Source organism: Artemia franciscana, chromosome 3, assembly GCF_032884065.1.
Source record: "Artemia franciscana chromosome 3, ASM3288406v1, whole genome shotgun sequence".
NCBI classification, from domain to species: domain Eukaryota; kingdom Metazoa; phylum Arthropoda; class Branchiopoda; order Anostraca; family Artemiidae; genus Artemia; species Artemia franciscana.
This window is the reverse complement of record NC_088865.1, coordinates 32,097,843-32,120,662: the sequence shown is the minus strand read 5'-3', so window position 1 is coordinate 32,120,662 and position 22,820 is coordinate 32,097,843. Positions and strand designations below refer to the sequence as shown.

At 33.1% G+C, this 22,820-nt stretch overlaps 1 protein-coding gene and 1 long non-coding RNA gene across 3 annotated transcripts in view; one reads left to right on the top strand and one right to left on the bottom strand.

Annotated features, from left to right (window-relative positions):
* Positions 1 to 10,283: 10,283 nt before the first annotated feature.
* Positions 10,284 to 21,789, bottom strand: LOC136025169 (uncharacterized). The gene is made up of 3 exons (XR_010617033.1): positions 21,714 to 21,789; positions 15,597 to 15,929; positions 10,284 to 10,592 (listed from the first exon to the last, which is right to left on the bottom strand). It is a non-coding gene; the product is annotated as an uncharacterized LOC136025169 (long non-coding RNA).
* The window catches only part of LOC136025167 (uncharacterized), a 93,553-nt gene continuing 82,527 nt past the window's right edge, over positions 11,795 to 22,820 (top strand). For both annotated transcript variants that reach the window (XM_065700932.1, XM_065700930.1), the window contains exon 1: positions 11,795 to 12,646. In XM_065700932.1, the coding sequence (XP_065557004.1) occupies positions 12,480 to 12,646 (167 nt within the window). In that variant the 5' untranslated portion in view covers positions 11,795 to 12,479. The remainder of the gene's footprint in view (positions 12,647 to 22,820) is intronic.

The window sequence follows — 22,820 nt, the reverse complement described above, 5'->3', positions numbered from 1 at the left end:
AAGACACTTTTCTCCAAGACGTTTTTCAAGACGTTTCAAGATATTCCAAACGGTTTTTAAGATATTTTTTCGAGAGATTTTTAGAGGAGTTTCAGGGCATTTTAAGACATTTTTGAGACATTTTTCTTCAAGACGTTTTTAAAAATTTTCAAGACATTTCAAGATGTTTTTAAGACATTTTTCCCGTCCTTTATTCAAAATACTTCTAGATATTTCAAGACATTTTTAAGACATTTTTCTTCAGGACATTTCAAGATATTTTAAGACGTTTCTCTAGACATTTTTCTCGAGACAATTTCAAGATTTCTTTTGTTGTTATGTAATAGGGGAATGGTTACCTCTGTTAAAAATGACGAATTCTCACGCGACTTGTTTCTTCGGGGCCCGTGCGGAGTCCCCGCTTGTAACTGAAGAGGTCACTCACGTAGGGTACTACGTAATAATCTAATTAATAATTCCTTCAGGATTTAATTTTTCTTTTAAGACTTTTTTCTTTCAATGGGTTTTTCTTTTTTCAGGGAACACTTATAATGTAAAGATTTTTGCCTCCTTTGGGAATCGAAAGAGATTTATCCTCAACGGAATGGAGCACAAGACATCTGAACCAAGAAAGCCTCCCTGATATTTTATTTCGGTGAATACTTTCTAATGGAAACGTTTTAATGAAGCTATGGATTAAATGTTTCCGTTTTCTGCAATAATTAACATGGGGGGGGGAGAAAACTGATTATTGGAAATTGCTACCATTTAACGTGCACCTGTCTGTTAATTAATACTTTAGGGGGTATTATCAGATAATATTGCAGATTTTTCTTAGCACATTTTTAGTAATAGATTCTTTTACTCTATTGGATATTGAATGCGTTATCAGAGGTGAAATAAACGCAAGAGGATCAATATGGCTAGAATATGCTACACCTTCTAAACGATCAAAAGTCTGTCTTTTCCTCCTCACTGCACAACATTTTAAAATTTTACACTTATATTAGAGACAATCTTGAACGAACATACCCATGTACATAGGCTACCAGATGCTTAAATTGCATTAGTGAAATATAACAAAGTTTTATCCTGGAATAAGAAATCTAAAGAATGAAAGTTGTTTTTCTTACATACAAGATTTATTATTAAAAACAAATTTACAAGCATTATTAAAGCAATATATTCTTAGGCCATAGAAATCTATATTATGCAGGTAGCCAATGAGGGAGATGTTTTTAATTAGAATGTCGTTCAGACGAAGATTATCAGCATAGCTGCTGAGAAATTTGTCATAAGTATATCCAAAACATCAAAAATATAGAATTACATGAAGATAATTAGTTTTAATCAAAAAATAAAGATCCATTGAGAGGAAGTGGTGGCTTATTAAAGGTAAATTCAAGGGGGCACAGGACATGTGGCTTAATTCTATATTTTGTTCACTTTTTCTTGGTATTATTTTCTGGTGATTCCCGGCTTGTGACACTAGGGCTCACACAAGGTACCCTCTGGCAACTATTATCACACATATGGCGTTTTTCGGAAATTTTTTCTCTAGAAATATCCGTTTACGGTAGAGTCGATTGTTTAAACTTAATGAAAAATCTCAATAACGTTTCTACTGATGACTCTTGGCGATTCCACCTGTTTCCCATAAAAATACCCATGTAAACTAAAAATAACCTTTTTCCTTATTTGAACAGCGGAAACTTGCAATTTCGTTGTTAGGCTGCGATGTGCCATGGAGATTCCCAGCCTGTAGCACTCAAGGGCTGACAAATGGCACCCTCTGGTAACCATTATTAACATTTTTTGGAGATTTTCTCTCCAAAATATCTGTTTACACTAGAGTCGATCGCTTAAACTTAAGGAAAATATCCCCAATAACACTTTTTCTGATGGCTCCTGGCAGTTGAGACCAGCAAGGCACAATCTACCAGCCCGATGACACCCTCTGGTGCACATTATCACTCCTAAGGGTTTTTCAACTTTTTCCCCACAAAAATATATAACTAAAAATGACCTTTGTTTTTATTTGAACAGTGGAAAGTTGCAATTTAATCCCATGGCGACTCTCAGCCTTTGACACTCAATGACTTACACACAGCACCCTCTGGCAAGCATTATCATGGCATTTCGGGCGTTTTTCCTGCAAAAATATTCTTTTAGACTAGAATCGATCGTTTAAACTTCTTGAAAAATCCCCTATAGCGTTTCTTCTGATGACTCCTGGCAATTGAGGCTCGCAAGGCACAGTGTAACAGCCTGATGAAACCCTGTAGTGCACACTATCACACCTAAGGGCTTTTCAACCTTTTCCCACAAAATTAACTTATAAACTAAAAGCAACCATTTTTTTTTATTTGAACAGTGGAAACTTCCATTTAACTGTTAGAATGCGATGTTCCACGGCAGTTACCAGTCAGTGACGCTAAATCGCTAGCACACGGCACCATCTGGCAAGCATTATCAAACATATTGGCATTTTGGGTATTCTTCCTGCAAAAATATTCGTTTACACTAGAATTGATCGTTGGAACTTAATGAAAAAACCCCAATAGCATTTTCTCTGGTGACTCCTGTAATTTAGGCCAGTATGGCACAATTTGCCAGCCTGATGAAACCTCTGGCCCACTTTGTCACACCTAAGGACCACACAAAAATTACATTTTAAACTAAAAATGATCGGTGTTTTTATTTGAACAGTGGGAGCTTACAATTTCGTTGTTAGATTGCAATATTAGATAGCAATTCATGCCACTGTGGCACAACATAGCTGGCCCATGACACCCTGTGATACATATTATCATTGCTAAGGTATTCTCAGGCATTTTCGCGAAAAAATTATGATTTAAATCGAATGACTCGTTTTTCGTTAACCCAATCCCTCGTCATGCCCCCCTTGGCAATTCACGCCACCTTGACAATATGTGGCTGTCCTTTGGCATCCTCGTGACACATATTACCATTCCTAAGGCATTTTCAACCTTTCGCTGATTCCAGAATTCTGTATGAAGTTGCCCCAAGTAATCTATGATTGGTCTTATTCATTTCAAGTTTTATTATTATATTTTTCTTTTTTAATAGTCTTAGTTTTAAGGTTTTAATTTTAAAGTGAATTTTAAAGCTAGTTTTAAAAGTTTTAGTTTTAAACTCTCAGTTTTAAAGTTAGGTCTTAAAGTTCTTTTTAATTTAAAAGGTTTAGTTTTGAAACTTCTTTTTATTTGTTTTGAAATTTCACTCTTAAAATTTTTATTTGAAGTTTCAGTTTTTTAATTTTTGCTTAAAAATTTAATTTTAGAGTAATAGTCTTAAAAAGTTATTTTTTTAAGGTTTTTATGGCGTTCGTTTTAAATTTTTAGCTTTAATGCTTTAATTTTCTAGTTTTACAATTTTAGTTTTAAACCTTTATTTTTGAAGTTTTAGTTTTAAGTTTCTAATTTTAAAGTCTTATTTTGAATATTTTAATCCTACAATTTTAGTTTTAGCGAGTTTTAGCTTTAAAAGCTCTTAGTTTTACCGTTTTAGTCACAAAGCCTTTAGTGAAGATTCCCACAAAATAAAACAAATCTTATAAAACCTAAAATATTTCATTTAGATTAGTTTTAAAGCTAACCCTTTTAAGTTAGGCTGCTCTAGGCTAGGTTGACGCGTCGTATCAAAATAGCGTAGACTAACCTAACTTAAAAATTTTAAACCTTTCAAACAGACACTTTTTAATGCTTAGAAAATAATTTCTCTTGTATTGGTGTGGACTATCAGTATTATCGAATATGTGTTCCCATGTTGAACAAAATACAAGTTCTAATTTTTCTATTTGTTTTTCTTTGAGTATATACTGTAATGCTTCTCAAACCGTTCAAATTTCAAGAACCTTAATAATTTTGAAATTTCCCGCTTCTAATATTCTAGTTTTTATATTTTGACAACAAAATGAAATCAAACTTTCTATGGCGTCAACTTTTTTAACAATTCCAGAATTCTACCACCTACCTTATATAGTTTTACCTTTCAAGGCCTTTGAAAATTTTAAAGGCCATAAAAATTCAAAATTTACAACTTTTTTTTATATTTTGACAATAGAATACCTTTCACAGCAGACGGAATCTAAAATTTTAAAATTCGACACGTCTCAAGTTTTATTTTAAAGTTCGACAGCTTAAATCCTTCACAGTTTAAGAATTTAAAAAATATATTTTCACACTTCTGAAATTTTACTATAAAAATCTCTACTACATTCTGTAAACTGATTGAGCTGCGTTTTGTTGATGAATTAAAGGAGAAATGTAGCGTTCCCCCATACGTGTTTGATTTTTAGAATAAAATAGGGGCTTTAAGTGACTCTTTACGTCACTTTATTATACCGTATGGTTTTGTTGATCACAAAATAAAAAAAAGAAACTCAGTAACGTTTCCACTCTCCAGGCTAAAATGAGCAGTTTACTTTTTGACATTTGAGTACAAAAATTAGGCAAATTTTTCCTCCATGTCTGTTTGACATCCAGATTGACGGAAATATTTTCAAAATGACAAACATCAATGCTAGAACCGAAAAATGAAATTAATAGTCATATCATAGCATCATACAACGCTAGGTAATCTTATAATTTATATCACAGAACCCTGGTTACTTCAGTTCACGCTTTCCTGAAGACAAATTATAATTTACATGTGAAAATATTTACTTGTGAAAATGCTATGAGTCGAAAACTTTTTGGTGTAAATTTTAATTTTTTTACTTTCAGTTTTCAAACTTTTGAAGCTAATTCTATCAATTGTGAAATTTGTATAGAATGAATTTCTTCAAAGTTTTAAGGATTTTTGTTGCCAAAAAAAAATTAAACTCTTGAGAAAATTATTAAATTTATTGAAATTTGATGTCTTTGTGTGGCCAATGAATTTTACTTAAACCAAATTATTAGGTGTTAGAAATATTGGATTTTGATAAAGCAGCAAACATTCTTGAAAATATCAAGGTTTATCATTGTCGGAATGTGAAAAATGAAAGTTAAGAAGAAGAACAATGTGAAAAGTTTTGAAATTACAAAAATTAAGGCTTTGGGTTTTCAACTCCTGAAGCTAAAATTTAATAGATGTGGAATTTGAAAAAGGTCGAGATTCCATAAAATATGAATGTGTTATCAAAACATACAAATCGAAACTTGAACAAGTGTGAAAATACAAAATTTCTCAAAATTCTTGATTTTAGCCGCTCTTCACATGTCAAATTATGACAATTAAGTCCGAGGATAGTGGAGCTATGAAAAAAACTCAAGATCTTGGAAGTGGAAACCATCGTGTCGTCAAAAATATAAAATTATGGGTGTTCAAATTATGAAAATGTGACATTCTTCAAAATTCTAGAAATGTGAAGGTTTTAATATCTATAAGTTTGAAAATTAGGTCTATAGCTTGTGGAATTAAAAAAAAAGCTGAGATTCTTGAAATTTAAATACTCTGAGTTATAAAACCATGAAAATTAATTCTAAAAATTGTGGGAGTTTGAAAAAGATTGAGATTCTTGAAGGATTGAATGTAATGTGTTGTCTGTACAGAAAACCTCAATAAAAATCCAAAATTATGTGTCAAAGTCTTAGAATATTCAAATGATTGCTAAGATTCTTGAAATTTTAAGGGTTTGAAAATTTGGTGTAAGATTTTGGAGTTCCAAAAAGAGTCGACATTTTTATATGTTCAAAGGCTTTGTAGAGTCTAAAAACAAAAATAAATAGTCCTAGTTCGTAGCTTCAACAGGAAGGGTTAAATGGTTAAAGAGTTAAAAAAAATGTATAATTGGTTAAAAGGAGGTAAAAGGGCGAAAAAGAAGTAAAAGAATCGAAAAGGTTAAATAGTTTAAATAATGTTTGATACCCCCCTCCGCACCCTATCCTTCTTTAGCTTCGACCAGATCACTTAATAATTTCTACTATCCCTTTGGGGACTCTTGCCTTCGTATGACACACGTAATCCTAATATACAATTATATGAAACGAGTATTTACAGTAATCAGTAAAATGGTTAAAATTAATTGACATAAAATCAAAATTCTAGATTAGTTATATGCGTAACTATGTGCATCATTATCCCTTCATCAAGAAATCGGCTACCAAAATACATATAACCGTTTTTTTTTTTTTTTTTACTATGTCTAGAAATTTCCTTCAACGAAAAAACAGATGTGTCACAGACCTAAATTGCTGTCCCTCTATAATCGATGGATGCAATACTACTGCTACCTTAGGGTTTTTAATTATTATGTTGTGTCTCATTTAGGGCCAAAGTTGTTATTTCGCATCACAGAATAACAAAATTAACATCTTGCAATTGTGCGATCTCTGTTTTAACTTTCATAGGGTGCTACAATTATTTTTTTTTTGCTCAAATATGCCCTTTCCCATTACTGTATTATCCATTGTTCAATAAGGTAGTCCCCACGAACAAGCGTATATTGCAATGTCCTAAAAGTTGTAAAAAGTAATTTTACAAAGTTTAAGCATTAAGGGAAATCAAGCTTTTTAGCTTTCCAAGCTCTTCTAATGACTGGATTTAGCTCTAGACTGTGTAAAAACATCGCTGATTTTTTCTTCTTTTTGAGTTGTTTGGTATAATGAACCAGGTAGATATTGACCTAACCTGGTTGTAAGAAATAAGTACAGAAAAATATTTCAAACTAACAAAATCAGCAAAATTTTGTATATGGCCTGGGCTATAGATTGGCACTATTTTTCTCGGTAATGTGCATTTTTCAGGCTTGGATGGGGGTAGCTTTGCTCTTAATTGTCGTAATGATTTTGGTTTATTAGTTGACTTTTATTTCATCTGTTAGTTCCATACAGAAGCAGAGAAATTGATAACAATTTCTTTTCGTTTCAGTTTGAATTAATATATGACTTTGCTTCTGTTCATTTTTGATATTTATTTTTACTTTTCTTTGAAAAAGACATCTTTTTGAAACTTTCTTTTAATTAATGACAAAAGCAGCTACATTGCTAAGGTAAAGAGGGTTGATTTCGATTGGGGGTTATTTGTATCATGATGGGTTTAATTACAGGAGGATGATTTCCAGGGACTGAGGTCTATTAAGAATGAGTTACATGCTGTTGAATTGCAAAGGAGTTAAGCCATGGGGAATGACCGTGAGGATTGAGCTGAACGGAAATTTGTTGTTGTAAGAAAGTTGTAAGAAAGTTCGAATAAAAGGGCTTAATTTGAGAAATTTTGAGATAAATAAGGTTGGTTTCCAGGACCATTGACTTAAACAGAGATTGAGTTACATGGGGTTAAATTGAATGGGTTTGAGTCGAATGAGGTCGAATTGAATGGGTATAATTTAATTGAGTCGAATTGTATTGGGACGATTTGAATGAGTGTTGAGTGAAACCGAGTTTCAGGTGCGTGGGTTGAGCTAAATTAGGGTTGAGTGGAACCGTGTTTAAATTGGAAGTGTGTTGGGTTGAATTGGGGATAAGTTAAATAGGCTTGAGTTGCAGGGTGGCTCAGTTGAATCAGAGGTGGATACAGGGGGCTACCTCCTTTGAGATATTTCTGGCTCATTTGTTTTTTTTTTTCCTTTTTTGAGTGAACATTTCAATTTGATCCATTATTGGCAACGTTGTGACCCCCCCGCCCCGTAAGATTTTTCTGTAGATCTGCGCCTGAGCCGAGTGGAGTTGATTTTAATGGGGTTGAATCAAAAGAGTGGAGTTGAACAGGGTCAAATTTAATAAGGTTCTTTTAATGAGGTTCTTTGGCATGGAATTGATTTTGAGTGGATATCGAGTTAAAAGGGGCTTGGGCTGCCTCTAGGCTGATATACTCAAGGGTAGACATAAATCAGGTTGAGTTAAATGAAATTCAGTTAAACAGGTTGGGGTTGAACGGGGTTGACTTGCAATGGGACCAAATTTAACAAACTCTATGCTCAAACATATTGAACAGGTAGACCACACTCAAAGATATGGGTGAATACGTTAAAAATATTCTGTATGCTTCTCAACAAAATTATTGGCTCAAAATCAAACAGTTCGTGGTAACGAACTGTAGTAAGGATCGACCCGGCTCAATAGTAACCGAAACTCTAAAATACGGAATTTTTATAACAATAGTCACATCAAAAAAATTGCATTTTAATGCTGATTTTAAATATGTATGTCTTATTAAATTTAGACTTACACATCAAAAGTTACGAGCCTAAGAAATTTTGGCTTATTTTAGAAAATAGGGGAAAACACCCCTTAAAAGTCATAAAATCTCAACAAAAATCACACCAGCACATTCAGCTTATCAGAGAACCTTACAGTAGAAGTTTCAAGCTCCTATCTACAAAAATATGGAATTTTTATTTTTTACCACAAGACAGATCACGGATGCGTGTTTATTTGTTTGTTTTTTGTTTTTTTGTTTTTTGTTTATTTGTTTTTTTCCCAGGGGTGATCGTATCGATCCAGTGGTCCAAGAATGTCCTCTCAGAGCTCATTCTAACGGAAATTAAAACTTCTAGTGCCATTTTTAAGTGACCAAAAAACTGGAGGGCATCTAGGCCCCCTCCCACACTCATGTTTTTCCCAAAGTCCTCGGATCAAAATTATGAGATAGTCATTTTATTTGAGGTAGTCCCAAATACGTTTGTTTTTGGGACGCGTTACTCCCCCACAGCCCCGTGGGAGGGGCCGTAAGTTACAAACTTTGACCGTTGTTTACACATAGTAATGGTTATTTGGAAGCGTACGGACGCTTTCAAGGAGATTTTTTGGTTTGGGGGAGGGGTTGAGTGGAGGGGGTTATGCGGGGGTAATTTTCCATGGGGGATTTTACATTGGCGAAGAAAATTTCCATGAAGGGGCCCAGGATTTCTTAGCATTTTTTTAAAGAACAATGAAAAAATAAACATGAAAAAGTTTTTTCAACTAAAAGTAAGGAGCAGCATTAAAACTTAAAGCGAACAGAAATTATTACGCATATGAGGGGTTCACCTACTCCTAATACCTCGCTCTTTACGCTAAAGTAACTTTATTAATTTCAACTATTTATTTTACGGCTTTTGTGGTTCAGGGGTTATTCTTAAGGAATTGGGACAAAATTTAAACTTTAGTGTGAAGAGCGAGGTATTAACGAGGGGGTGAACCCCCTCATATACGTAATAAAAACATACGAATATAGCAGTTCGTTGCAAAAGTTATTTCGTAAGTTACGCATATTTTTACTAATAAAAATGTTCGTAAAAAATTAAAAGTTCTAGTTGCCTTTTTAAATGACCAAAAAATGGTGGGTAACTAGGCCTACTCCTCCGCTTCTTTTTTTCAAAATCGTCGGATCAAAACTATGAGAAAGCCATTTAGCCATAAAAATAAATTAATATGCAAATTTCGTTTCACTTATTCAAGTGCGGTGAGCCAAAATCAAAACATGCATTATTTTAAAAACGTTCAGAAATTAAATAAGAAAACAAGTTTTTTTAACTGGAAGTAAGGAGCGCAAATTAAAACTTAAAACGAATAAAAATTACTCTGTATATAAGAGGGGCTGTTCCCTCCTCAACGCCCCGCTCTTTACGCTAATTTTTTTTTTTACTGTTTTAAAAAGTAGAGTGGAGAGAAAGAGTTAAACTTTAGCGTAAAGAGCGGGGCGTTGAGGAGGGAGCAGCCCCTTTCATATACTGAGTAATCTCCGTTTGTTTTAAGTTTTAATCTTGCTCCTTACTTTCGGTTAAAAATAACTTGTTTTTTTATTAAATAATATAAAAAAATATAATCCAAAAAATCAGTTTTTATATCATCGTATTCCTTATTAACATCACAACCAGAGAAAAAAGCTATTTTTCGGAAAGTCAATCATGAAAATTCTTACTTTCACATGCATTCTCTCATTTGAATATATTTTCTTTGTTCCGTATTCTCAGACCGAGGCAAATTACAAACCTTACACGGGCAATGCGTGTCATTTCTACATCAAAATATTTCAATTCACTCTTAAAATTTATTAATAGAAAATTGCAAAAACTCTATAGATTGATTTTCTTGTTCCCAACTATTGTCACAAGTTATTTTAAATGGTAGAAGCAGTTGGTCATATTTGAAATCAGCTTCCATTTCATATCAACTGAATTCAATGCCTATACTTTGAAAAAACTGTCTTCTGTTGAAAAAATTTAAAAAACTGTCTTTTTCTAGTTTCCATAGACACTCTCACAATTTTTGCGAAAAACCGTAAAAAGTATATTTCGAAAAGTATTGGTTTTAATTCATTTTCTTAATTCCACTCGTATAGTAAAAGCAGAAAGTTTTGCCAAAAGGGTGGACTGTACATCCATAAAAAAACTTATTGCTCCCGTAAATAAGATCTTAAAAAGCAAGTATACCACTTCCGTATCGGTTTCTTTAGATTAAATAAAAAAAATTCATATAAAAAGTTTAAAAAGAAAATAAGAATCTACAAGTGGTAGAATTAATAGCATCTGTATTGATTATTAGAGCTTTTCCACGAAAATTGTTCTTGCAAACTCTTGAATTTGACATCTCTCGAATAGGAACTGCTGCGAAACTTAATTAAGCTCATTTTTGGGCTGAAGCAAGCTTCAGCCAGGACTTTGAAGAGCTTGATCAGAAGAACGGCTGGAAATGTAAAGGAAGGTTAGTAAAAAATGTCGAGTTTCCAAACTTGGAAGTTTCCGTTAAAATACTTCTTACATATTTCAATAGTAACTGAAATAGCTATAGGTTAGGTTTCTACGAAATATTAATACTTTCAGATAATCATAAGCATTGATCAATTACAGTAATGAAATACTGTAAAATATGAGAATTATTCTACTTATTAAATACAATAAAAAATAGTTGTTTTTGTTTGACTGGAAGCTTACCGGAGAAAACTTATGAAAATAATAAATTCTCACTGAGAATTTCAAGTGTTTTGGCTAAGGACTAGACATTTTTTTTAGATTCTGCTCGTGCTTGGAGATTGTGTACAATGATTTTAAACCACAGATCTTTGACTAAATTTTTCAAAAATTTACTTCTTTTTACCAAAATAAAAAAAATAAAATTGGCCAAGAATTAGTAAAAAGTGCCTGATGCAAAAAAGGTGTAGTTAATTGGTGACAGATGAGGACGAACACAGCAGAGAAAAAAAAATATTGACCATGATATCTACTCTTCGAACATTTCAAATTGATAAAAACAAACACACACACACACACTCACACACGCATATATATATATATATATATATATATATATATATATATATATATATATATATATATATATATATATATATATATATATATATATATATACCCACACACACACATATATATATATATATATATATATATATATATATATATATATATATATATATATACATATATATATATATATATATATATATATATATATATATATATATATATATATATATATATATATATATATATATATATATATATATATATATATATATGTGTGTGTGTGTGTGTGTGTGTAAAAACAAAATGAAAGATATGAAATATGAAATTCTTTCCTTGTCCTTTTTCTTATGGAATAATTTTAGTTATATACTTGAGCCATTTTGACAACAACTTACAAGCTCAAAATTGATTTTTCTTTTCCTTTACATTTAAGACTCATGAGACAGGAAATAGCGAATGTTACCTAAATAACTTACCTTTTGTTTCCAGTCATATTGTAAAACATCAGAAAAATGTCTTAGAATGATATTTTTTGTGGATTAATCTGGTTATGTACGAAATTAAATGCTATGAGTATAAGTACATGTTACATATTTATTGCTAGAAGCATATATATTAGTTATCTAGCATTAACAGAAAATGTTTTCATCTTTGAGTTTTCTTAGTATATAGTTTAATTTCATCACTCAATCCGACATCGTCTGTTTTGATACACTAGGCCGCCGAACGGCTACCAAATGGTAAAGTCTTCTTATTTAGAATTCCGTCACATGTAAAATTAAATCCAGAGTTCTAGTCATTCGTAAATTGAAGAAATTTATGGTGGTCTCTATTTTTTTCAAGATTTTTTCTTATAATGATTGATAGCCCTTATATTAGGACTCCCCTAGATCCTCATGCTTAGAGAGTTGGGACGTCTAGAAGGCTTTACTTAGTCACCATTGTACTTCATCTGTATTTACTCCGTCCACTTCAGTTATCAAACTGCTAAGAAGTTGAAGAATCTGTCATAATTTTCTAACTAATATCGTAGAGTCCGATTTGTACTTAATGTATAAATGTTTTAGTTCTTATACGTTCGTCATTTAAAATCCCTTTAATTCAATATACTGTTAAAGTTAAATTCATAGCCTAATCATTTGAAAGCTTGATAAATGAAAAGAAATACAGTGGTTAAAAGATAGATTGTTGTGAGTGGAAACTCGATTGCCTTGAGAATAATACAGATCGTCTTGAAGATTATTTTAAACTCTGCATTTATGTCAAAACAAATGATTTTAACGTGGAATCTGCAAATTCACATGGTTATATGAAACTGCTGATACATGAGGAAATTAGAGCTCAGTCAGCGCAGGACATTATAAAAGAGAATATCGAATGTATCCAGGAAAAAGTTACGGAAATTCTTCTCGAATCTGTTGCTGAGTTTATGGACAAAGCGAGGGGAGAAACTGTTGGGAGTCGCGATAGAATTACGTAAGTAAAAGAAGTCATTTTTCATCTTTTTCTGTCCTAATCGTTTTTAGGAGAAATGTAGCCAAGGGAAGCATTGTAACGGAAATTATTAAATAATTTGCGTGCGCTAAATCCCTGTTTCCAGCGACTAAAAGTGCGTCACGGGTCCACAGTATAGTTAGGCTGATCGTGTAGTAGTTTTTTTCAATGTATGGCTTTTCAGATAAACTGAGCGCTAGCTGTAACTTTTTGCCTTACTTTAATTACTCACGAAAATCTAATGACTGAATTCTTTTTATATCGATTTCAAAGTTTGTCAATAAAATGTGAAAAATACTTGATATTTTTTTTTTAATTTTAATTTATTTATAAAAATTTATCTATCTGATAGTGATATTAGACAGTATTTGCAAAAATCATACAGTGTTGGGCTTGATCCATAAAGACAAATTCAGTTTGTCAAGTTTACACAATCGTGGTTGCAGTGATAGCTACAACCTAGTGAAGAGCAAACCTCAACCCAAAGGAACCGGAAAAAAGATCTTGAAAAAAAGTAGTGAAAAAGAATACCCCTTTATTGCTGATTCGGGAATGGCAACTATTATTTACTAATACTAATTTCAACTAGTTTAAACCTGATTTAAGTATGGAGTTGCTCGGTAGGTAAGCTTTTGAAACAGATTAAATATATTTTCAGTGGAATATTTTTCCATATTTTTTATGTGTTGTTTTGGGGTTTTTTTATGTAGTGTTTCGTTGTTTATTTTTCATGTTGGTTTCAGTAAACGGTATGATGCTCCATACTCTTTTTCTTTTTTCTTTTTTTAGCTCATCTTCGCAAGCATCGCTTTTGTTGTGCTATTGTATAAAAAATGCTTACTTTCAATAAAATTAATTTACTACTACTACTACAACTACTATTTCGTGTAATTTTAATGGTTAAAGTTATTGCAAAAACAAAGCTATGGGCAAATGAAAAAAGAGCCTAAAACCCCTGAGAAATGGCGTCAACGCACCAATTGGAGCGAATGGAATAACTATAGTCAACAGTCTCATTTAGAATAATTACAGTCTCCCGACTCAAACAACAAGAGAAATCCTTTTTCTGAATAAAAAGTACTTTAAAAAATAATTTTTGTTTCTCTTTTTTCTTCACCGCACTAGAATATCAAAGAGAGATTTTTAATGATACATTTGAAAGTTAACTTTTATATCTAAGTGTTTTCTCATAATTTTGCCCTCATGACCCATACATATACTATGACAAAGACCCATACGGCACCAACAATGTCAATTTTTGGCATCATTTCTAGAAAAGGCTGAAAAGCATGAAAATGCATAGTCATAATCTCTATAGTCAAAGCCAGGGATTGATAACCACTCAATTGTATACTCTCTCTCCCAGCCTCCTTATTAAGTTTCATAAATCGTCTGCTGACTAGCAGCATCAGCACGGTACGGCAACATCGAAGAGACATGTTTGTTGGCTCAATTTAAAGCTCTTAATCAAATGAACATGCTTTTTGTAGATTGGTCTTGATGATGCCATCTTAAAGTGTCATATGGTACCAAGAATGACAATTTTTGTCGCAGTTTCTGGAGTCGAGAGGCTTTGAAGCATACAAAGGGTACTATCATAATCCCCCTGGTTGTAAAATCCGTTTATTAGATCTGGTCTTGTCAAGTTCACTTCCACGTGAAAACTAAAAGTACATTCTTTGAAACAAACTGTCAACATAAAAAAAATCATTAAGATTAGTTTTGAAATAACGACTCTTATTTTTGTTTACATTAACAGTAAAAGCTCATTACGAAAAAAAATTTGGAACTTTCAAAAAGTATCTTGTAATGCTAATGTCTCTGTTTTGTTCTTTTTATTTTGCCAGCACTAGTGGGAAACGAGAGAATCATAGAAAGCTTTCAGAGAGATTATTTGAAATCTAATACTCACATTTTTATTGTTAGCATAAAATTTTCTTGACAACACCAGCGTATGGTAGTATATGGCACTAAAAAAAGGGGGATTTTTGTGTCGTGTATCTCCATTGAAATCTCCATGGCAAAAAATCCTTAACATGATACTTAAAATCCTCCTCTTGATTGCCAGCCTCCTCCCAGTCCCCTTAATAAGTGAAAAGGAAAAAACAGTTTTGAAAAAAATGCCAAGGAAAAAAAATCTGTTGGCTCAAATTCACAACTTATTCGAGAATAGTAATAAGCACTATTTAAGTTTATTGTAACAGTAAAGGTTAAGCTCTAAAACAAACTCTTGGGAATTCCAAAAAACAGCTTGAAACACTGATAAGTCTTTTTTTTTTCCTGTGCTAACGGGACAGTGAGAAATCGTAGGAGCATTGAAATGTGTAACCATACGAACTTTTAGGAAAGGCCTTCAGCGCCCTTTCCTTTTTAGGGAAAGGGCGCTGAGAAAGGAGGCGTTAGGGAAAGGGCGTAGGGAAGGGGCCTTTTAGCCTTTTATTTTCCATAATGACAATGTTATTTTAATGATCAATTTTCTAAAAACGTTGAAGTCCAAGAAGCAAAAATAATGAAAGTATTCTTCCTTGTGAGAAGTTCTGAACTTCCTCGGCAGCATTGCCAGCGTAGAGGGAACCAGACATCAGCGCCGTTAGTCGTCGCCAGAGTGGCCTGTTTTGGGCAAGGGTAGGAGCTTAGCTGGTGCTAATGCCCCCGCTGTAAGTCGATCGCATATGATATCCTCCCATCTCATACGTATTCTACCTCTGGGGCGTTTCCAGCCATTAGCAGTTGGATAGAAGTCGAATTTAAGTCGGACAGGTGTTTCAATGAGTATATAAAGTAAATGACCGTAACAACGCAGCGCGTGTGATTCAAGCTGTTCGGACAGGAATTGTAATTTAAAGGACTAGAGCATATCCATGTTCCGTACCCTGTCGAGCCACCTAACCTGTTTGATTTTGCGGAGGTGTTTTGTCTGGACAGCACCTACCTTCATTATCTGCGACTGAGTCAAAGGCCAAGTCTCTGACGAGTACAACACAACACTTGCTACCGACGCAGAGTAGATACGAGCTTCCGTGAGATGGATGACCCGGGGTATGTGGAATATTGTTCTCAAAAAATAGCCAAAAACGGCGTTCGCCTTCGCTACCCTTGCAAACCTAGATTTCCATTTGAGCAGACAATTGAACCAAGGTAGGTGAACTGCTAGACTATCTCAACATCTTGGCCACTTACTTCTATAGTTGTCAAAGTGCTGCAGAAAAAATTGCGTCAGAGAAATCGCAATAATAACCAAACGAATTTCCAGAAATAATACGACCTAGAAATGCAAAATTCCTTTAATGTCTTTCAGTTTTCAAAAATCTGTATATAGTTCATGCAGGACAATATTTTATACATCATTGCACCCTGAAAAATATCAAGGATAATAAACCCCTTGGACTTTTTTTGTGACAAAAGGGCATTTTTTTTTTAATATAAATTTTAAGCGAGTTTCGAAGTAAAACCTATATTTAATGCCCTATCTTAGAAAAAACTCATATTGACTTCCTCAATTTCTTCGCCCAACTTAGACAAAGATCTATTTGTAAAGTTAATTGTGTATATTTTGAAAGCTTAAAAACGAAAGAATTTTGATTTTTTTTAAGGTAAGTTTTTCTAATAAAAGTAAAGAGTGAAATTGCAACTTAAAACGAACATATAATTATTTTTCCATATTTCATGCGCCCTATATCTGAAAAAATGTTTCAAATAAACTGATTCATGATATTTACTCATTTTGCAACTTGTGCTTATTGAAAACAAAAAACCAACACAACAGAACAGGCTTAAGAGCAGGTTCATCCCCAAGAAGCCTGAAGAAAACAAAATACTAGTTTATAAGGCTTTCAGAAGTGTTTTACCGGTCACGAATTTAGTTGATTTTTCTATCCAGTTTAAAACAAAAATAAAAATGAAAATGAATAAAATTAAGATGGATTATACAAATCAATATATGCTAGGAAATAACGCGAAAAGATAGGAAAACACGCAAACAGTGGAAAAAGAAACATAAAACGCAAGAGGACAGAGTTTGCAATAGTATGTGTGTTTTCTCTTCTTTTAGTGCTATTTGAACTTTCCCCAGCTTAAAAGATCCGAGGGGCTCTTTGAACAAAAGTCGTAATTTAGAAAAGAAAATATTAGAATCAGAACTAAACCCCAATCCTTGTCTAGAGCAATAGCTTCTGGATAACACACGAAAGTTACATTTTTTAATTTGATTTAGGATTTTTCAAGCATAAAAAATAGAAAGTACTTACTTAATATCCAGAACACAATCGAGAAGTTTGCTTTGTTTGATCTTAGAAAACCTTTTTTCTCTCGTATTCGGTTATAACTAGCTTATTCTTTCGGGAAATAAAGAACGATGCAGGTATATTTTAATGAAATATTTAATATATAGAGGTGGTTAGGTTAGGTATTAAATATAATGCGTTCTGGGCAGCCTGCTGTCCATAATTCTTTGTTGTGATTTCCGTAATTTTGTTACATAAGTATTATATTTTCATCATATTTTGGTATATTTCATTAGGATTTTCATGACGGCTTCTTGAGTGTGTTTTGGATAATACTTATGTACCCGAATAGGGATATAGGAGCTTCAAAACATAGAACAATGCCCCTATTTGGGTAGTAGATCCATTCCTAGAAATTTCACTCACACAGCAAAAATTTCAGAGTTAGGATAAAACTATTCTTTGTACGCGTTTGCTTTTCTCCAATAACTAGAGTACATTACATTCATAAAAATTTCAATTTATGAATCTCCTCCCACACAAAATTGATATGATGTCCGCGTAATTGACTAGCCTACGAAAATAATCGCTATTCTTTTCATTTTTGGCACTTTCTAATACTTTAGCACTTTCAAGTCCAAATTGTTTCTTAATACAATCTCTCCTCAATCCGTCTTCATTTCCGACGTTCCATAGTAAGAATATGATAGTCCACAAATGTCAAGTAAATTATATTCACTTTTCAGTACAGCTGCCAAAACCAGAAGACAGCACAATAATATTGAACTAGTAAAGGGTTATTCTCCAATATTTTTTTTTCTTAATCTGTTTTCTTGACCTCTGGTTACAGAATCAATGATAATGAAAAGTCGGAAAGATCAATTCGATCACAAATTTGTTACAAAACTTCTAGCTCGCTTTTTTTAAGGCCTAAAATGATCAGACGATGAGTCAAGCACCCTCTTAAAAACTCTGATGGATATAGAATTAATGATAATAAAAAATTGGGAGGGATCTATTCGATCGTAAATTTGTCACAAAACTTCTAGCTCCCTTTTTAAAGGTCTAAAGTGATCAGACGATGAGTCAAGCACCCTCTCAAAAGCCCTTTGTTCTTTTTATCCCTCTTGAAGTCCCTATACTGTCCCGTTTGAACCCACATCAAAACTTTAAGATATTCAATTTAGTAAGTAGAGCAAAAAAATAGAAAAACCGTACCTTTGAGAGCAATACTACCCATACAACCCCAGGGTCAACGGTCCAAAACCATAATCGGATGGTCTCGACGGAACCAATGGAGTTTAATCCTGATCTCCCCTACCCCCGACTCGTAAATATAGACAATTGTCATTTCTGTTGATTTTTAATTAAATCAGTTGCGTTAAAACTATAAATCACAGTTTGAAATTTGAGGAATTGTTGCTTTAAAGAAAGTATTCAACTTTACAACTGAAAATAAAAGTTATCTGCAGATAGTAGTTGGTTTCACTAATACTGATAACGCTCAATCCACGACTAGGCTACTCTTACCATGACAATTTTAACACAGAGAATTTCTACCGCAGCTTCCACTGCCCCCTCCAACCAAACCGTTCCCAGCCACTTCTTCGGCGACTACTGCTCCAACTCTTATAACAGCTTTCCCTCCAAATGCTATTTCTATCATGATTACTCCTATCGTGATAGCTCCTAATGCAATTACTCCTGCTGCAACCGCTTCAGCTACTGCTATTTATACTGTAACGACATCTAATACCACTGATCCAACCCAACTATTTCCACTTCCATACCCAAATAAGCGTGGAAGTGTTCTTTCCCCTCACCTTTCCCTTCAAATAATTCAGAAGGCTAGATTGTCAATTGCACCCTATTAATGTCAATTAGTCTCTATTTAAAACTAATTTTTTAGACCACACTGCCTCTCCATTTACAATTGACAAAAATATATTAAAACTGGGTAAAATTTAAATCAGACAGCGAAAAATCTTTTACTGTCTTATCAAAAATTTTACCCAATTTTTATTATATTTTACTTTCAATTATGAAAACCAATATAACTTCTAAGATATTTTCTTATAGTAAAATATAAAGAAAAAAACAAAATACTGCTCAAATAGTCAAAACTTCACAGAAAATACAATTTCTCGGTTTACAATCAATTTAATTTCAATACATAAATACTGTTTATTTTTCATCAATGCTTTCTTCATTGAAGCATAGTCCTTGGCGTATATATTCCCTTTAGCTTAATAGAACTCCTGGAAACATTGTTCAGGGTAAGATGATAAATCGATAATTTGATGAAATATCTGAAGTTTTGATCAAAACTGATAAATCACAGAAATACTAAATAGCAGATCTAAAATGGATTTTAATGATAAACATCAATGGTCAAAATATCAAGGGCACATCCAGGATTTTTTCAAGAGATCCAGGCCGTATCTTGGGGGGCTAAAGTTTCCAACCTCCCCCCCCCCCCGCATAATAAAATGTTTGTCCGACTCGTAAAACGTAACAAAAATAAATATAAACACATTTTTGATGTGTTTTTAAGTTTTAAGCCCTCTTATCCCCGAAAAAATCTTTTCCTAATCCTCTCCCTCCTGAAAAATAAATCCTGGATACGGCCCTGGGGGGGTATAAAATAAACTTTAAAACGAGTAAAAATTTTGCTATGTAAATTTATGTTACATTTTTAAGAGTCATGGGAAAATTACTGGGGGGACAAACCCTCTAAACTCCTTCTGCATACAGCCTTGCAAAATATACATAACAAAGTCTGTTTTTCAAGCTTGATTTCAAGTATATAAAGCTTATTCATATTTAGTTTACGTATTTAAAGTCAGTTGCACAAAAATATTTTCATGAAATTTGAAAATAGATGAATACCCTCCTAAAAAGGGGACGATCTTAACGGAATTTAAAAAATAAAATTCATAGGGTTTGAGAACCCTGGTGTGTTTCCAACATGCAAATATCAAGTCATAGCATTTATTCCTTTTTTCTTAATTTGCCGGGTTTTGACAAGAGCTCTTCGTTAGGTCGCATTACTAGATTTATGAAATAGGTGCAAACAAATCAATTTATAATTGATAAAATAATTTATTGTGTTATACATTAGTTTTTTTGGAATGAAAATAGACTGTGACGTTAAGAATATCATAAATATATTATAAATATGGGAATTACCGCTCACTTAATCCCCACCTTTTGCGCTAAAGTTTAAGTAGTGGTTTTCTGAAAGCATCTTAAAATGCAACAAATACAATCAGCTAGGACTTGTAAGTGTTTTATTTTCTAGCAGTGAAAATATGTAAACTGAAAAATGTATTGTTTGAAGCAAGCACAACTAACTTCAACCCTTTAATGCCCGAAAAATTTAATTAGAAAAGGAAAACTTTTTATCCAATTTCTCTTGTGTAAGAGCATTCATTCTTGAAGCTTTGAGAAAAAAGCCTTTTAGAAATAATAAAGGATCTTAGATAACAATTTCAGTTAGTTTAAGTTTTAACGCCGCTCTTTACTCTGATCTGCCATTTTCTAGTCTAACCTTTGTTTTGTTTTTACGATATTCAAAGTTTTCATAATATAATGGGGATGCTACCCCCGTCCTCTTACTCCTGTCCATTCTTTCCACTAAACATTAACTTTTTTATAACAACACTTTGAGAATAAAGTGGCTCATTATGGTCAATTTTCTTTAGACAGTAAAATGGGACTGTCCTTATGGTGACAACCGTTATGCCGAGCCTTCCCTCCACTCTTTAATATCTAAAGTTTCAAAACTGTTTTTTGTAGAGGAGTGAATATTTGAAAGGCTAATAAAAATTAAGTTCAAAAGTTGCAGTGGGTAGATTCTCTGGTAGAGCTTTGTTTTGGGGGATGTTCCCCTCTGATATGCAAGCAATCATGTGAACATCATATTTTATGTTACATCCAAACATTTTTGAAATAAATCCCTCTGGGCGCAAATTGCACGTTATTTTAAAATTCTCCGCTCAAGTCAAACTGAAAAGCCTCTCATAAAAATATGGGCCAGAGACATCGCTTTTTGAGACTTTGTCCCTTTCCTCATATTACGATTCTCCAACTCTTTTGCAAACCACCCCCCCTCCACTGCCAAAATATCTCAATGTAAGCTTACTAGAACGGACTTGACGGTCACCTCCGGTCGAAGCTACACTTCCTTTACTTTTGACAACAAAATATTACATACCTTCACACTTCTGACCACATCCGCTATAGGTGGGAGTCACTTCCGAGAACAACGCCTTAAATAAACCTATGAGCTATTTTTGCCTCATAAAGCCCAATTTTTTAAGCTTTTTTCCAGCATATGAGACAAATTTCTTAAATTCACTGAAAAGAATTAATTACAAAAGTCAAAAAATTAAAAGTCTTTAGAATGAAATTTAAAATAAATTGAGATAAAAATTATAATGGAAAAATCAATGAAATGAAGCCTTTACCAACTCTAGGGCCAGAGACAAGGTGACATTAATTTAAAAAGTTGTAGGCTCCAGTGTGGAGCCACAGGTGCGGGGAGCCACAGTGCACCAGTCTGGTGGGTTAAGTAACCGGCAAATAGGATTTGTACTCGAAATAATAAAAAATAGTAATAAAGGAACAATATTAACAAATAAATAAAAAGTAGAAACAATAGGGAACATCTTTTCAAGACAGTGGAAATCAGTTCCGTGAATATTTGGCCCTATGTCCAAGGGTCGTCTTTGGCACAATACGAGAACGAGAGAGAAAATATGTATATATATATATATATATATATATATATATATATATATATATATATATATATATAAACTTACATGAAATTGTGAGAATTAAAACTAATAATGTTTTTTAAAAACTCTTTTTAAGACAGCCCTAGCATCCTTACTTCAACCACGTTCAACCAGGACTGACAAAAAAAATGAAGTGAGAATATAAACTCATTCAAACTAAAGAGAACAAAGTGATTAAATGCAGTTTCTCAGAGCCAACCTTGCATTTTTTGCAGCCTGTCTCAAAGGCCTTGTCGTAGCTGGTTCAAGCAGCTAAAACAAAACGGCAAAATTACCCCACAATTATACAATAAATTTTTCCCCGTGGTAGTTTCTGTCCCAAACTCTACGGTTTACCAAAAATACATAAACAGGATATTCCCTTAAGACCTATCGTAGCATGTACTAAAGCCCCCGCTGCCAATATTGGGAAATGGCTTTGCACAGCTTTCAAACCTTTATGTATTCCCAAAATTCCTATATTCGTAATTCGGCAGATTTGGTTGAAAAACTTAGTAACACAAGTATTTCAAAAAACACAATAGCTAGTAGTTTTGACATTGTTTTCATATATACAAATATAGATGTGACTATTTCTGAGGAATTATTAAAAAACAAAATAGAAGAAAATTACCACTTAATCGAGGTTTCTGCGACGGCAATTGATTGTGAAGTTTTAATTACTCTGGTTAAAATTTGTAATAAGTTTTCTACGTATTTTCAATTTCGCGATTCTTTTTACCAGCAAAAAAATGGGTTACCCATGGGGGCACCTTTATCCGGGCTACTGGCAAATATTTATGTCGAGAACCTTGAAAATCGGGCATTAAATTCTTATTTTTTAAAACACGTCTATTGGGGTGTTATGTGGATGACGCAATTTCACTTTGGAACTATGGGGAAGCTGAACGTCGGGGCTTCTTAGATCATCTTAACATTTATGACCGAAATTTGCAGTTCACCCTAGAAGTTGAAATTGAAAAAAAAAACTACCGTTTTTAGATGTGTTAATTATTCGTAATGCTGATAAACTGGATTTTACTATCTATCGAAAGCCAACACAAAACAATATATATCTTCACTTTAATTCAAATTACTCCCCACAAGTTAAAAGAGCAGTTGTAACTTCCCTCATTGATCGTCCCCTGAATA